We start from the raw sequence: 16,535 nt of genomic DNA, 5'->3' as shown, positions 1-16,535 counted from the left end.
AAATAGGATACTCGACGCGAGTAAACTTGACATTAGAAGTTTCTTCCGACTATTTATGAACAGATTGAACTTGAAACTAGTAATAAACGATGGCGTTAAAAGGTGATTGAACTTGACTCCGATATGAATACCTACAAATGGACGATAGCCTTCGGTTACGTAATTGATCCATTAGCGAGAGTTTATTATTGGTGCAATAACTCGCGAGAAATCTATAAATTTCTCTTTTGAGTTCCAACGTTCACACGACTATGACGTGTTCACGCTGACTTCGTTTCTAAACGGTCACGATCGTCCATAAGCATCCACCAGCATAAGCAACCACGAGCATCTAACGACCAACGTCAAATATCGAAAAGGTGGTAGCCTCGCACCATGGAAAACTTTACAACTGCACGGACTTTACGAAAAGAGTAGGTAAAACAATTATGGATCGGAATTTTCCGAGTTTTCTAAATAATGCAATTAAGTTTCACAATACGTAAAATCGGAATTTACTGTCAAAGCTTTTCATTTCTAAGCCTTACCGAAGTAAATTTAGGAATAATCCTGTTTACAATAAGGGATATCCAAAATGTAGTACCGGGGCAACATTTCTGGAAGAATATACACCAGGGTATATTTCCATATACTGTAGGGAAAAAGAACAATATAAGTTCAATATACAAAGACTTTTACGACATGAGGGTAATTAAGAAAGGTGTGTTTAACTACGAGTTGTCCTAACTGTTTGCAAACAAAATCATGGGAAAAAAGATAGCAGTTAAGCAATTGCAGCGGATTAGAGCGTAGCGAACGTAGCGAATAATAAAAGAAAATTTTACCGAGAACAGTAATAAGAGTCGAAGAAAACATTGTAAGCTGTATATGTTGTATATCACTGGCCTGAGTTTGTGTTGACAGAGATGAAACTCCAGAAAGAAAATGTAAGATACTTTTCTATTTCCCGTAATAGCATTGTCCGTACTATTCCTAAATAATTTTAGTATCGAGCCATACAATTAGGATTCTATTCTTCTCCTTGCGTCAATATCTATTAGAAAATTAAAACTTTCGCTATAAAAACTAGCCAATTGGCGAATCTCATTTTATAAGATTACCAACAAAATCAATTCCCTTCGTGTAATAGTCAATAATATCGTTGCTTCGCTTATTCTTGCTTAAATAATGCACTACTTGAAGTAGAATATATTGAATCACTGTCTGCACCGATATCGGGGTCGTGTGTTATTGTGCTTGCGTAGGAAGTACATAGGAAGCACGAGACTCTCGTTCGAATAGAAGTGCGATAAATCGCGGGGGAGGCGCGAGCCACCTGACGTTTGTTGTACAGACGACGCGATCATGAATGGGCTTTATAGCAACCCGCCCATTTATAGGTAGTATGCGCGGTTTAGTAGCTTTTAGTGCGACGCAGTTGTATACAATCCTCTGTTTACGGCAAGTACGTACCCAGGAAACAGTACGTTATCGTCGACTTTTAGTTCGAGGTTTCGAGGTCGGTTACAAGCGACGAATTAACTCGTCTAGTCCGAACGAGGCGTCGGAGGTGATGATATCGCTTTAAAAATTCACGATACCGCTGTTTTCTTCGTGCCCCTCGCTTCTTTTCGTCGTTTCGCGCGTCGATTCCCTTTGTTTTTAATATCCAAGCGTATTTGTCGCTTCGTTTAGAAATCGTTTTATAGTCGATTGCCAAGTGTCACTGCGATCGGACATTTTCCAGGTGCAACGAGTTCGTAAATTCGATAAAACGAATTTTAGAGATCGATGTTAAGAGGATTGAAACGTTTATCGAACGTATCGTGGGCGAGTAATGGTTTCATTTAAACAAGAAGAAAAGAAAGGAATATAACAGAAATAGACGCGTGCGCAACTCACCTTGTATACCGGCCAGTGTTCCCGGCTGGAACACGCGGGAAAGCCTGAAACATTAACAAACACCATGAAATGGTGACACATCCAATCGAAAGTGTTTTATAGATATCGCGTCTCTCGGATCGATTGCCACGTTACGTTACTCCTACGCGTCTTACTTTCATCCTGGACGCGTTATCTGTGCCACTTTCTTCTCGCAAATTTCAATAATAATATTTCGCGACGATCTTATAATTTTATGGCTAGTATCGTAGACTCAATTTAAATCAAACACGAATCGAATGAGGAATTCGATCAACTTTATCGAAGTATTATACGTAACTACGTATGATACATATATCTTTTAAATCTAGAGAACATTTTTCAATAAGTCGTCCAATTTCTGTTAGGATCGAGATTATACGAAACAATCGACGCTTCCAAAAATATTTGACTGACCTGCTGCACAGCTCGAAGGGGTGAAACGTCTTCTCCACGGCGCCGTACACTTTGAGGCCTTTTATTTACAGGTTTACAAAGAAAAACATCAGCCTGAAACAGAAAATAAGGGAACACATATTGATATTGCGATACCTATATCCCGTTAAGGTTACTGTATGTAAATATTTTTAATATATATCGCTCCAGGTATAAAGCTCGGTACCTTGTACCGACATTAACGGACTCATAACACGGTCTCTTAGCTTGCTACTTTCGAAAACATGTTTACGTTCCTATATCGATGACGTTTCTCGTCATTTTGGTCAAAGCAACTGGGTGATGTTTTTATCGTTAAATTCATTTTTTCGACAAAAAGTCGAATGCACGGAAACATTTTGAAGAGATCCAGTCCATCACGGTCCTTTTCTCAGGTGGGCAAATTCAATCATGGGCGTGCCTATGAATTTCGATTCGCCGCGCTGAACGTAAATATCGAAATCGAGACTGCAGGTGGAAAACGTGGAAATGCTCTCTGGAGGTGTCTGCGAAGCCAAATCTCTGGGGGTGAGTTTACGGCGGATCTGTGAACGACGCTTGAAGCGAGAGAGGAAACACGTCGATTCAGCGTGCAAAAGAGAGACCATGAGACGTAAAGGAAAATATTTTCGCAACGAAGTACTTTAAGCATTTCCATATCGATTCAATCTTTATCGTTTGAAATCAAAACAAGTCCGTATGTTTTGAATCTTAATCAGCTACCGTTCGATAAATTAATAGATATCTAAGTTATCACATAAAAATTCGAACCAGATTACAGCTAGTGTCTGGTCAAACTGGAATTGAATCTAGTTACGTAGATATAATAGTAGGAGAGTACGTAACAGGGAAAATCATTGAATTCTTATTGTATGAACTGTTTATCTCCCGATAAATTCAGATAAAAGAAATTCCCCGGTATATAAAATAGTAAATTGTAAGAAAGTAGCAGAAAAGCTTGTAATTATATTCATATTCCGAAAACGACTTGTTCGACACGTATCTACACAATGATTCCCAACAAACTACCGTGTCACGATCTTCCTTCTCGAAAGCCAAACATCTTATCCCCATGGTTGATACACAAATCCTGACCATTTATGCGATACAAAAGGTCGACCAGTTTCTTGAAACGATAGGTAGAACGACACGGATCTACGGAGAAAGCGAGAGAGATGGTAATGGTAAAGCTTGGCGAAATGTGGGCAGGACGTGCCACGAGGAATATTATCGTCGTGGAGCGAAGTAAGGGCGAAGAGAAGGGGTGGTCGCGTGAAAAACACGCTAGCCAACATCGGTGTGTACAGAAGAGATTGGTCGAGGGTGCGCAACAGCCGGACACGAGAAAGCTCTTGCTTCCCTGCCGTATCTAACCCCAGCGAGGGGTAGCTGTGCTATGCCATTTCTATGAAACGCTTCGCAGAAGCCGTCCATTTACCATTTACGTCGTCCAGTTCAGCCCTGAGCACGCATTTCGCTGTGTAATCGAATTAAAAATCCCATGATTCTCGACGATTACGCGCCATCGCTGTCACAACGATCGCAAGTCGAACGAAATGTTGCCGGCTTTATGCAAATTTTAGAGTAATCCATGCGAGAAGCTTAAACGAAATCGAAAAAAAGCAAAAGACAGAGGTTTTAGGTAGTATATTTTTATTGTAAAGAAGGTAAGAAGAGGGTAAGGGTTCTTTAGATATTTAGTTGGAAAGAGTAACGGACAGAAAGCTAAACAAACCCTCGTAAGATTTACGTTCTTTGGTGCGACGATAGTTAAGAATTATCGAGCGGCTGTTAAAAATATAGGATTCTTAACCTTGACCGGTGGATTACAATGAAATTTATTACCCTCAAAGTTTATTGCTCTCAAACGCACGTTTTCGATAACACCCTCTGTCGCTGTAATGGGTCGATATTTATCGCCTCGTTATCCTATAGGGGTGTTTTATACGGAGCAGATAGATTTTCCAATAAATACAGACTTGTGCAGATACAACACTTCCATGCCGATTCAAAACGTATACAAAGATTTCTTTTTATCAAATCTTAAATATTCCAGAAAAAAGATTATTCGAACGATGGGCACCAGCTGCGTGTCATTTATCGTTCTGAGATGGTAGGAGGAGCCGAGGCTCCACTCAAAAAAAAAAGAGGCATAACGCAGCTAAGATAATTAAAAAAAATCCGATCCCAAAGGAGCCAATGGCAGTCTTAATTCACGCCAGGCAACGGTACTAAAAGTTCAACAGAAAGGGTTGCACTCATTACGCGGAAACCCCTTACGAGAGATTACGAAACTCGAATCATGAAAAAAGTTTCTTGCAAAATTACACTCGACGGGGAAACTCTGGCTTTTAGAAGGGTATCTTGAAAATGACCGAGATTACGCTTCAACTTTTATTTTACTTAATCTAATTCCATTGGATTATATGACTGAAAACTCCAATAGACTTTGACATGTTTTAAATATGTATTATATATTAAATCATTCAAGCAGAAATCCCTCGCTCGAATACATTTTAATAATAACTCATCCGCAAAGTATATTCTCTTTTTTCTGCTCGAACATTATTCAAGCTCATTTCGCATTAAACTTCAACGACCTCGATATATTTTACGAGAACTATAGGGGAAGAAATCATATTTTCCATTTTTCTTTCTCTCTTGTAAGAAAGCAATTTTTATATTCAATTGTATCTCGCGTTAAACATGTGCTTCTTCATCGCCTTTTCAACCTCCGAAACATCGCACTTCATCGTATTTTCAATACAATGACCCACCCGTCTACCCCTTTATTTTAGCATCTTCGCTTTCCTTCAAAAATTCAAGGCTGAGATTATCTATAAAAATCAACCCTTCCACGGATCCTAACGAACGTGCAAATGATGTTCATCGATCGTACGTACCGCTACTCAGCCTTCTGCTACCCCTAAAATCGCCTCTTTGCCTCTTCAAAAATTGCAACCTGAAACTCGACATAGATCGTTTATGGTAGTCAACCGTTCCATAAGGTGCAGCGTGCAAAATGCTCGTTAATCGCTGTCGAGAGAATTGGAATATATCGCGTTGGCCGCGAGGGGTCGAAACCCGTCGTCTCCGCGACTCGGTGAACTGGTTCTGGCGGTCGTCTGGCAGGAGGGGCGGAAAAGGGGTTGAGTCCCATAACCATGTGACGTGACGCGTGCCGTTTTTAGCAGGGCGTCGGGACGCCTTCCGCGTGGAACGCCGCCAGCACCGGGACGCCCTCTCGTTTCCACAGGCAGACGATATGGCCGCGCGACCAATCCCGAACGCCGCTTCCGACATTCGCCTCCAACATGGCAGTGGCGTGCGCTCTACGAGACCGGCCAGACCTCCAATTCCCAGTCTGGGTTTCTCCCTGCGATTCACTAGCCGAGCCACGCTGACCCGAGTTAACGTCGACTGACCTTCTTGTGCTCAATTATCTCCAGGACCCGTCATATACTCGCGAATTGATGTTTTCGAGCATGGAATCTAGATTTTCGAATTTTCGAAGAGAAAAATATTCGATGCGAGTCAAGAATAGTCTCGAGCTGTTTTTTAAATCGTTTGACAGATCGATATTATTGGTGATTTCGTTCGATAATTTCTCTATGCTTGAACGGTTTTTGGGTTTAAGATGTATCAGAGGGTGGAGCATTCGTAGATTGCTATTTCGAAATCTTAGAAAGAGATTTCGAAACGGCGTGTTTCTTTAATATCGATCGAAATATCTACCCTCGTCGTAGAACTTTTTCCCGAGTACCTTAGAAAAGAACCGCCCTCTCCAGATAAGAAACTTTTTTACGCCGTTGTGTGATATTTTCGACGGTGAAAAGTCACACGATATTTCAAACAAAGCGATAAAACGATGGATTACTCGATATCGATTCTCGGTGAAAAGTCAAGCAAGTTTATCGAGATAAGACGAAGGAAAGAAAAATAGGGCCATGAAGCATGCGATCTAAGGAGGACAATGTTCGAGAAACGGCTTATGTATTTCTCCTAAATCGAACCTTTCGAACGGATGCAATCGCTACTCGCAAATTCCGAAAGGAATAACAAAGAACCAGAAGCTAATTATCCCAATGATGGCCGATTTATCTCGCTCACGTTCGCTCTTTTCCCAGGAAACGTGTTCGAATCGGCAAAAGGCGAACACGTCCAAGTTCGGCGACTCCCTTAATGCCGCAATTCCGAGTCTGCTCGCGCTTTTCCTTTTCTTTTTTCTTTTTCCGTTAGCACGCTCGATCGTTTGTATTCCGTGCTCGGCCCGTCGCTCACACGAATAACCACGTACACACGTGTACGTTGTACACGCGAACGGACGATATGGACCCGCAGATGGAACAAAGTATAAGCGTGGGATATTCCATTTGGCCAGGGACGTGGCGGTGAAAGTGGGCGGAGGGGGCAGGGGGCGAGGAACGGGGCAGGGGACCAGCCAGAGCTTAAGAGGGTTTGAAGACCGAAGAAGTGGTGGTGAGGTTCGATGCGAGCTACGTGAGTATATGGCGAGCCGGTATTGAGTCAAGGATGGCTAGACCGTTTCGTGTTCCTGGGGTTGCGTCGTCATGGGAACCGTCCTCATCAGGCAAAGTCTCCCAAGATCTTTCTTCCCTCTTCTGTCCGCCAACTTTCCTTTACCTTACTCCGTCTCCTCCTTCTCCACCTTTAACTCCTCCTCAGGCTACTCGTCGATTTCCCCTGCAGCTTGTTTTTGCGACACTGTTTTGCATTCTATCGTCGGCTGGCCCGAGATAAAGTCCTCCGTGATGGAGAAACCGCCTCGATGTTTCCAGACTCGGACGAAGACCCAATGATAACGCTGATGGAAACAAGGGTTGCTCCGACCGTCAACTTTACAATGTATCGCGTTCTTGCAACCTAATCGTCCGAGTTTTAAACTCTTGGCGTCTTGGTTTTTATCTTTATTCGGGCACGCTATATTTAGACTTTGTTCGGTCAGGACAACCTTTCGAACATCGTGGAATTTGCATTCCAGAATTCTGATATTCTTCCACTGTCAGATTTCTCTCAAGTAAGTCGAATCTTCTTCTTCTTCTTCTTCTTCCTCTTACTTTCGTTATACAAAAATAAACGAAACTTGTCTTGATAGCTTGAGAGATAGTCGATACAGCGTTAAATAAGATTAAGTCGTATATCGGGTGGAAAAGATTTCGAGACACTTTCAGACTGATATCGCTATCGTAGGATCAGGCACGGAAGCGATGCCATAGATGGAGAAGGTTATATCACAACCACGCCTCGAAAGATATCCAGATGCCAAGCCTTCGATCTCGCTTCCAGCCCCGGCCGGTTTTCTCCACCCTTTCGCTCGAATTTATCGGCGAATTCCTTCGTGTCTCGGCCAGCTTTTCAAGAGATACGCGAAAATACCGCAACACTCGGAAACTCGGCCACCGATCGAACGAACGTTTATCCTGCGGGAGAAGAACCCTCGAGATTTCGTAACGGCCCTCGTGTCTCTCCGAGAGTATTTCCTTAAATCCGAAGGTTGAATCAGCCACAATTTTGTCTCAAGTTCTATTCTCGTTTCGCGAGGACACGTCTATTTCCGCTTTCTTCCTCTCTTTCTATCTCGCCCCATCGCGCGAGTATATTTTTCTTCAGGTGAAATCTTCTCGGGCAACGAAGCGCGTGCCTCTTTCCTGCAACGTTCTATAAATAATTCAACTAAAATAATATGATCCCCTCGCTTGGTCCTAGCCTTTCTTTAGCATTCAATCCTGGCTTTCGCCGCCGTGCGTAAACACCATAACCGTCCTGGAATTACTCGAAAGGTGCACGCGAGGATACGTGGCCGCTTTATCCTTCCAAGTTTAGTCGTTTTTATTCCTTTTATTTTCTCTTCCGATGCAAAGAAGATCTATTCATTCAAATTTTGAAAAATAATTCTTTCTGACGCGATAAAGGACATTATAAACCGTGAAATTTTCATTATCTTCGGATTCGAGGATTCGAACGTTCATCTTTGTCAAAAATTCAGTTGACATTTCGTTGACATTACCGGTTTCTTAACACCCTGACAACCGGCTTGTAGCTTGAATTGCCGCGTGTTTTCCGAGCGATCGAAAAGATCCAAAGCGACCGATATTACATCTAATGTAGCGATAACGATTTCATATTATTCGTATTATTATTTTAAAAACACATTCGTAATATTTTGTTTATAGCGTGTATTGCTCCTTTTACTGTTTTATTTAACGCTAGTTAACATTTTTATAGGATACCGCATGAAATATGTAAGACGCGAATTCGCGTCTCCGGTCCCCAGCCGTTGGAAAATGAAAGACGCGAATTCGCGTCTCCGGTCTTCAAAGTGTTAATATCAGATAACAACCGTCTGTTCGTTCCAAGAAAAACAAAAGATATAGGAAACTACATTGCCCGAGGAAATTAGAGAATTTTGTTGTATAAATTAAATGAATAACAGCAACGAAATATCCTAAAATTGTTATTTGTACGACTTTAAGATAATAGTTGAAAGAGAATATACAGATCGTCTAATTGTTTCGAGCAGTTCATACGTAATATTTTACGATAGCATTTATCGTTGTTATTACTTCATAAATCAATTTTGTTGGAATCCAAAATTATTTCCTATTATCGTTATATTGTTTAACATTCGTCTGGAAGCGTTGCATAACTTTAACCAAGAGCTCCGCAGCTCGGCTCTTATAATGGACAAACTATAAGTACGTTGCTCCCTTTGCTTCTCCGTCGACCGACAGTCGTTCGAAACTTTCACAAACGAAGAATTTCCATTGATCCAAGACTTGTACGTACCGGTGGTGACCCGAATTTTCAGTGAAATCCTCTCCAATCGGGACCCAAGAATTTTTTCATACGAAGAGAAAGCTGCAACCCCAAAACCTCGAGAGAGAGAGAGAGGCGCCCGACGCGTTCCACCGGCTTCATTTGACCCTTGTCGCTCGGACCGTTTGCCCGATCAAACAGTTTACCGTGTTTCTCGACGACACGTTCGTTCGTTAAACGGTAGCTCGCATCTTTCAACGTTCGACGTGTCTACGACGATAAAAGCTGGACTGGAAGATTGCTACGGGGTAAAGGTGGCTTGTGTGTTCTCGATTTTATAGAAGAACTCGTTGAAAAGCCTTGGTATTGGCTCGAATAGTGCAGTGGATAGTAATTCTTTCTTGAAAATTGTCTTATCTTGTAAGTATGCAATTTTTTAACGTTTCGAAACTTCCGGCGTTACGTAATTTTAGAATATTTCGAATATTGCACGCAGAAAGAGGTACAGCCTTTTTATTAACGCTACGACGACCGTTGAAGCCTATATCTTTCTCTGGATATTTCTTTAATCGTTCATTATTCTACCTTTCTATTCTCTAAATATTCGGAGATATCGAACTTTTAGAAATCGAGTTTTTCCAAGAACGTAACAGAAATCATATCTTTTTAATTCTTGGTGGGGAAACTAGGAAATAGTGCTTGGTCTAATTCTGCATCAAGTTCGTGCCCAGATAAACAACCACGATCTAGCTGACTATGAGAATGATATTTTCGGCATCGAATAAACCAAGGATTTCACGGGACCAGGCAACCGAGTTTCGGAAAACGATTACAATGTTTCGGTGACGCGTATGATGAAAGAGGTCTGTGACGAGTCGACACGAGCCGAGTCGCGCAAAGCACAGCTGCGAGAAATGCACACCTATAGGTACTAAGCATCGACGGACCGCGCGCGACCATAAAATGATCGTAAAAACTTAATTTTACGAGAGGCATAATATATTTGCCACCACCAGCGCCGTCGCCGCCACCACCGGCAGCACCATAGCCGCCCAACAACAAACGGTTAACCAGCGCCGGGGTAGAATTTCGTAGACGAACTCGCGGCACGCGCGACCAACGAATTCGATGGAATTCTTCGAAGGAAATGATTTTTTCTCTAAAACAAGACACCTCTTTCTATAACTCACGGCCAAGAGTTTGAAAATCCTATTGAGATCAGACAGTTTCTTTGAGCTCGCTTAGAAGGAATTTTATCTCATATTCTGTTTTCTTTGAGTTTATTTTATCACTGGTTTTCAAGATCTAAAAACTTTTATTTATAGTCTCGCGTCTTTTACTTAAATTCGATTCGCGACAAGAAAGGTCTTGGCATTAATTCATAATCTTGGCAGCGATCTTAATTTGTCGACCGATTCTACAAGTTGAAATAGCCAGATTTTAAATTATCGATGGAAATCTCATTACCGAAATCCCTGTCTCGAACATGGAACCTTCGTTTAGCGAACAATACTTAAACGGGATTGTCGAACGCGAAGAAATCTCGACAAAGAATCTAATTCGTGGATCCAGTCAAAGTCCTTCCCGCGCAGCAGAGAGTAGCGCAGTTCGCTCGAAAGGACGAGGCTGGAACATAATTTCCTTTACGACCAATTAGTAGATCCAGAAATACATCTACGCCATTCGATGGCCGAGGAGGGAGAAAAAAAAACGAGGAAGATGAGCACCCAGAAAAAGGTAGAAGGGGAAGAAGTTTGTGGTAATCTCTTAAAACGCGTTCCAAGCCCAAAGTCTCACGACCGTTCTCGCTTTTCGGATTTTTACCCGATGAAATGCCGCGAGAGCCACGAAGTTGGAACGTCGAGAACGACCGAAATTGAGGTATATATAATCAGCCAGCACCATGAGGTGGGTGGTCCCGACGCGCGAACCTCGTTTAAAACGACCGCCGCGTCATGAGAACGTGAAGAGGATCCGCACCGACCTCTTCCTCTTCTGCTTCCTTGCCTTTTCCGTGCCGCGTGTCTTCGGGGGGCAGTCGATAATTGCGGATGTTCAGCGCCGCGAATTTCTCGTGTATCTTCCTATATCCCATCTTTAGTCGGTTCTTCGATTTTTCTTTGAGCACGGAGCGGATGACGATGGTCGAAGGACGGAAGGATTCCAGGAGAATTACGTAACTGAAGTTTGGAAACTGTCTGGTATACCAATTTCGACGTTATATGGTTTGCTCTATCTAATAATCTCTATTTTAAGTGTGTTCGAAAGGTTTTACCATGTTCCATAATCATCCTGCGAGAGTTAAAGAAATCATTGTAACCGTAGTCGGTTGGACCACGCGAGTTTAACTACCTTTATCGAAGCGATAAAGTTTATTATTTACAACGCACAGTAAGATTAAAAGAACATTTCTCGAACCGTTCGCGGCCGATTAATTTCCATTTGTCGACGGGCTGAAAAGAATTTCTATAAAGATAAATTTCTTTCGATGCGACATTTTCGAAACGGCGATCCGCCCAGCCTTCTTCGCTCCACGACCGCCTTTTCCACGAACAGGCGTGAAACTGGCACGGTGTCCCATTAACCGTCCGACAAAGTAGTCGATTTCACGAGTAACAAGGTAAAGAGTCGACGATCGTGATTAATCAACGATAAGCGTCTTCTTTTTCTCTCTTTCGGAAATCTCTCGTTTGCCTTGGAAAAACCGCAGAATTATTCGGATCTCGTGACTCCGAAGACTTTCCGATTTTCGAGACGATCGTCGACAGTCGCCTATAGCTCGATTCAAACGATACTATATAAAGTTATCAAAGTGCCGAGATTCTTTCAACCTCTAGACACAGTCAGCTATGTGATACTCATTTGCAACTTACGCCCATTAAACATGCTTGTCGAAAGAATAGGGTGGACCTCGGCAAATCGTATCAACGACTTGAAACAACAGCGACGTAACAACTATAAACTGGAAATATCTAATTGGCGATCTAATTGGCTTTGCGATAGGATTCGCCTCGATCTTTCGCGAATAAAGAACATGCGAATTCTGCAACTGAAGAAAATTCCCGTCTCGCCTTATATCCTGCTGTAGATATTCGCAGAAAAGTTTTCTACAAGCGACCAAATACGTTCGCGAGTCTGCGTACGTACAAGAGGACGTTAAGAAGGCCACGAACGAAATATATAACTGGTTGTAAATAAAGACGTTCCGGGTGCGTGCAGCACGCGCGAATGCCTCTCTGTTCGAATCGATTAATCGGCGTTACAACTGCGAAGAACGTCCGCAAATTGGGAATCGCGTGTCACAATCCTCTATGTCCGCGTCTAAGATGGCTAAACGGGCTATTATAGGTGCGAGAGTAGTCCGCGCTACTGGCAATTACTTTAACGACGCATATTAATCGGCACGATAAAGCCTGTTACGAGGGTATAATTACAATATTGAATTATGGCCGACGTTTATTCTTGTCACGCGATATTAACGGCGCCGTTGCTCACGCAGGCCGTTGTCGTTTATGCGTTCATTCACAACCTCGCGGACACTGGATTAGCAAAAGTCAAGTGAGAGACTTGTCTTCCACCCACGAGCCCCTCTTTTCCCGGCCATTCCCTCGTTTCTATCTTTCTTCAACCATTTCTGTCCCTTCTTCTCGTCGCTGGTTCTCTTTGTTACTGCCGGATTCATTGGCCGCGCTGATGTCTCTATTTCAATGTCCACGGAACTTGACAAACTGGTACCGCTTCGCGGAACGACTTCCCGATTTCTTCTGGCGCGTTTAATGGCGGCGCGTTGCCAGTGATGGCCCTCGACCATCACGTAGCAGTTCGTAAAAGCGTCCGCCGCCTCGTTCGTTTCTTCGTTCTCGCCGTGTCGTCGATTATCGATGCAACGCGTACCTCGAGAAGAGACTCGGGTTCGTGAATCAAGCGGTAAGCATATTGAACGAACAAGAGAAAATGGGACACTAACTGTAATACGCGTTGGAGTGCTCTCTGTTTAGGGATAATCCGTATTATTTATTACGATACATAAGTTTACATGTTTATCGTCGTGGAACCGATTCGTTTCTTCTAATACACCTTAATCCTCTTCCCAATACAAGAATTGTATTTACACATCCCTTCGTACTGGCATCGTTAAAGGTCGATTTTCCTTTTATGACTTGTTTCTATTAATAGTCTCGCAATACAATAGACAAGGCTGTGTACGTTTTGTCCGTAGAAAGTATTTTTTGGGATACCGATTGTCTTTTTCCTTGCTCAGCATCCTATGCATACATACGCAAGGATTTTCCTCAATTTTCCGTAACAGTATCCGTAGATTTTGACGTGCCAGACTGTAATTCGTCAAAGTACACAGAAATGGAAGAAAATGTCAAAGCGATGGAATAAAGCCATACGACAAAAGCGAATCGACGCAAAGGACACGTAGCAGGTAGAAAACGGAAAGATGCACTTTTGCCAAAGGACATTAGCCCAGTCACTGGTTGAATGTCTTGCACAGAAGCCCGCTTAAACATTTTATGAGGTGGTCGGCGTAATTTGATGGCCCATAAAAACGCCTAGTCTAGTTTTTCCCGGGGCATCGTGATCCATCGTCGTGGCACGGGCCACGCGCCACCTCGTGTCCCTGACTTCTTCGTTCCGTCGCTCACGGATTTATTCCTCCTTAACCTCCATTAAGCCGGTAGATGCGTGGCCTAGATTACTCGATCCTCGCTTCAGCGTCAACCTTTTCTCGATCGCGGACTTGGCGCGGTTTGCGATTCGCTTTCGTCCTAGCCAACTTCGTTTCGCGTTGAAAGTCGAGGCGACGTTTCGAATTTACCATCGCTTCAGATCTTTCCTCATACGCTTTGGAAATAGAATCTCTTTGTAGTCGATGAACCGGGCGATCGATGGTCGCGTCGCTTTCGACCAACCGATTCTCAAATTGAAATGTGCCGTGCCTAGATCGAAATTTAGTTAAATCGAAGATACGTATACTTGTGTCTTGCTGGACAAGTACGAGCAGTTTCAAAGAAACGAAATAAATTTGAATTGCAACTATACCGTAAATACGCCATAAAGTTCTTTCTTTTGAACGATACCATCTGTTCCTGTACAGGTTTACGAATTTTACAAATTTTAATTGTTCGACAGGACTAAAAGGACAGGCTCGATGAATCGGGGCCTATTAAGCGGCAATTTTTCCTTTCCGTGAACGGAATGTTCGTTGTTCGTCCTTGGAGGCTGTATAAACGACCATAAAGCAGTTATCTCCGGCAGAGTCGATAGAACGAGCTTCCACTATGACGAAAGCGAGTTCGGCTAGGCCAGAAGCAGGAAACGAGGAACGTGGTGGAAATTGAAAATGGGATGGACGACTAGGCATGAGGGACAGATGGCGGCCCGGATATAGGAACAGAACTAAAAGTCTGCGGAAATTACGTGATCCGCTTTCAAGCCCCTACAATTTTCGTGGACGTGACCCACGGATCGATTTCCGAAATCGATCGCATGGACATTACTTTACTAGCTACATACGAACATTGTAAGTCCGGTATCTAACAACGTCTGCATGCAATATATCGCGAATAATTCCTTACAATTCAAACGAATTTTTAACCCTTCGTAGGCAAGCTGAGTCCGTTTATGCTCCTCGATGTTTCACCCGTGATTTCTTCGAAGCGGATTTCCATTTTTCGTGAAATACTTTTCAAAAACTCGACCAAAAGATCGATTACATGGGTAGAGACTTTGGTAAGCAACTGCGGGACTACTTTTCGATCGAGAGTTAATTTCAATCGTGTTAACCATTAAATTTTTCTTCAATTTCAGTATCAACATCTGCCGCAACCTACCAACGACGGAGTTACGACTTAACGCCTTGGATAAAACACGATTCTCGGTATCGTAACAAAACGAATATTTTGCTGCTCCCCTTTGTTGTCAAAGGCAAATCGCAAAGAGGATTCCACGACGCTTTGTCGCGGGAACAAAAAAGAAGGAGAAAATATCGTCGAGCAACCAATAAGTCGTGCACCCTACGGCGGTTGGTACGTTACATATAGTGATCTAAGTTGTGTTTATGGCTGAATATATATGCATAGCAGTCCGGCGAATCGTGGTGGCGCGAGGAACTCATTACCCTGCGTCGAGGGTATTAGCATATTTAGAGGCAGCTCTCCTTCCTCGTCTCCGCGTTTCCACCTCTTATCAAACCTCCCTACCTCCGTCTGCTGCTCATTCCCCAACCTCCAGCTCTTTCTTCTCCTCTTTTGCCTCGCCCTGCCGCATCCCCTTTCCTCCGCGTTGAAACTAAGATCCGGTGCATCCAATCTCATCGACCAAAAAATAACGAAGAATAATTCTAGTATCTTCTTTAGTAACTGTCCAAACTTTGTCTTTCTATCTTCTTTCTCTTTTCCTCTTTGTTTTTTTTTTTTTTTTTTTAGATTGTCGTAACAAGGAATTTTCAAAAGGAGAGAACGTTTTTTAAAATAAATTCTACAGAAAATAACGAGCATAAATCGTAAGCAAAAAGAAAAAGAGAAAAAAACACGAAGGTGGAACGACCTCCCAAAAAGCACGTCCGTGAATTTTCATTCCTTCTTAATTGCGATTCGACCTCAGGTATTTGCGGACCAGCGAGAAGGCATTCGACGAAGAGCGCGTACGAGGATCCAGTCCGGCGAATAAAATTTGTATCCGCGCCGGTATGCGCGAATAAAAGGCGAGACATCGGACGAGGGGAGGCAGCAGGATGGCGAGCCGGGCTAAGTAATTAAGGAAGCTCATCCTCAGAGACAATTTAACTTAATGAGAGTCAGCCAGTTCCACCCTAGCTATCTCGCCCAACTCCTGCGGATCTCCTTCCATCCTCCATCCCCTCTCCTATCTTTCTCTTATTCTATCTCAATCCATCCAGCTTTACCCTCTGTTTTCTCGTTCGTAGTTTCCCCTTTCCAACGCTCGTCCATCTTGGAAGTAAAATGTCTACTTTCCAGACGTCCGCCCCTTTTTCCTTTTTCCTCTGTATCTCACCTCGCAATCCGTCCAAGAATTTAGATAAGACTTTATTTTATGCCAGCACGCCAGCTACTTCGCTTCTCTTCTGTTTCTTCGTCCCACCGTTTCCATTTACGTCGAGAAATGGATATGACGTCCGATACGTACAATTTACCTATACAGTTTTAATCCGTACAATTGTTTCAAACAATTTTTAAGCAACTTTATTTTAGATGCAAAGATTGGATCGGATAACGAAGGAGAAATTTTTCCTCGAAATTTCCAATTCGTTACGTCACTGGTTACTGCAAATTGTCGCACAAGGCGCATTTACGAATTTCGTTATAACATTTTTTAAACTTGAGAGAAACTTTTTTCAGGCCCCGGTAAACGCTTGATCGTCGACAATTCGACGGTAGGCTTTTTATATACGGAAT

General features: G+C 42.9%; 1 protein-coding gene and 1 long non-coding RNA gene across 2 annotated transcripts in view; one reads left to right on the top strand and one right to left on the bottom strand.

Annotated features, from left to right (window-relative positions):
* LOC126926643 (homeobox protein abdominal-B) overlaps positions 1-16,535 on the bottom strand; it is a 95,818-nt gene that overhangs the window by 15,910 nt on the left and 63,373 nt on the right. The window contains exons 6-7 of the mRNA XM_050743081.1: positions 2,317-2,409; positions 1,882-1,925 (exon numbers count right to left, since the gene is read on the bottom strand). Of these exons, the coding sequence (XP_050599038.1) occupies positions 1,882-1,925; positions 2,317-2,409 (137 nt within the window). The remainder of the gene's footprint in view (positions 1-1,881; positions 1,926-2,316; positions 2,410-16,535) is intronic.
* The window catches only part of LOC126926694 (uncharacterized), a 54,117-nt gene that overhangs the window by 35,084 nt on the left and 2,498 nt on the right, over positions 1-16,535 (top strand). The window contains exons 3-6 of the long non-coding RNA XR_007714782.1: positions 14,251-14,641; positions 14,726-14,850; positions 14,929-15,146; positions 15,546-16,513. This is a non-coding gene — a long non-coding RNA (uncharacterized LOC126926694). The remainder of the gene's footprint in view (positions 1-14,250; positions 14,642-14,725; positions 14,851-14,928; positions 15,147-15,545; positions 16,514-16,535) is intronic.

The sequence above is a fragment of the Bombus affinis genome, chromosome 18 (assembly GCF_024516045.1).
Source record: "Bombus affinis isolate iyBomAffi1 chromosome 18, iyBomAffi1.2, whole genome shotgun sequence".
NCBI classification, from domain to species: domain Eukaryota; kingdom Metazoa; phylum Arthropoda; class Insecta; order Hymenoptera; family Apidae; genus Bombus; species Bombus affinis.
The sequence above is the reverse complement of the archived record's forward strand: the minus strand, read 5'-3'. Positions and strand labels throughout refer to the sequence as shown.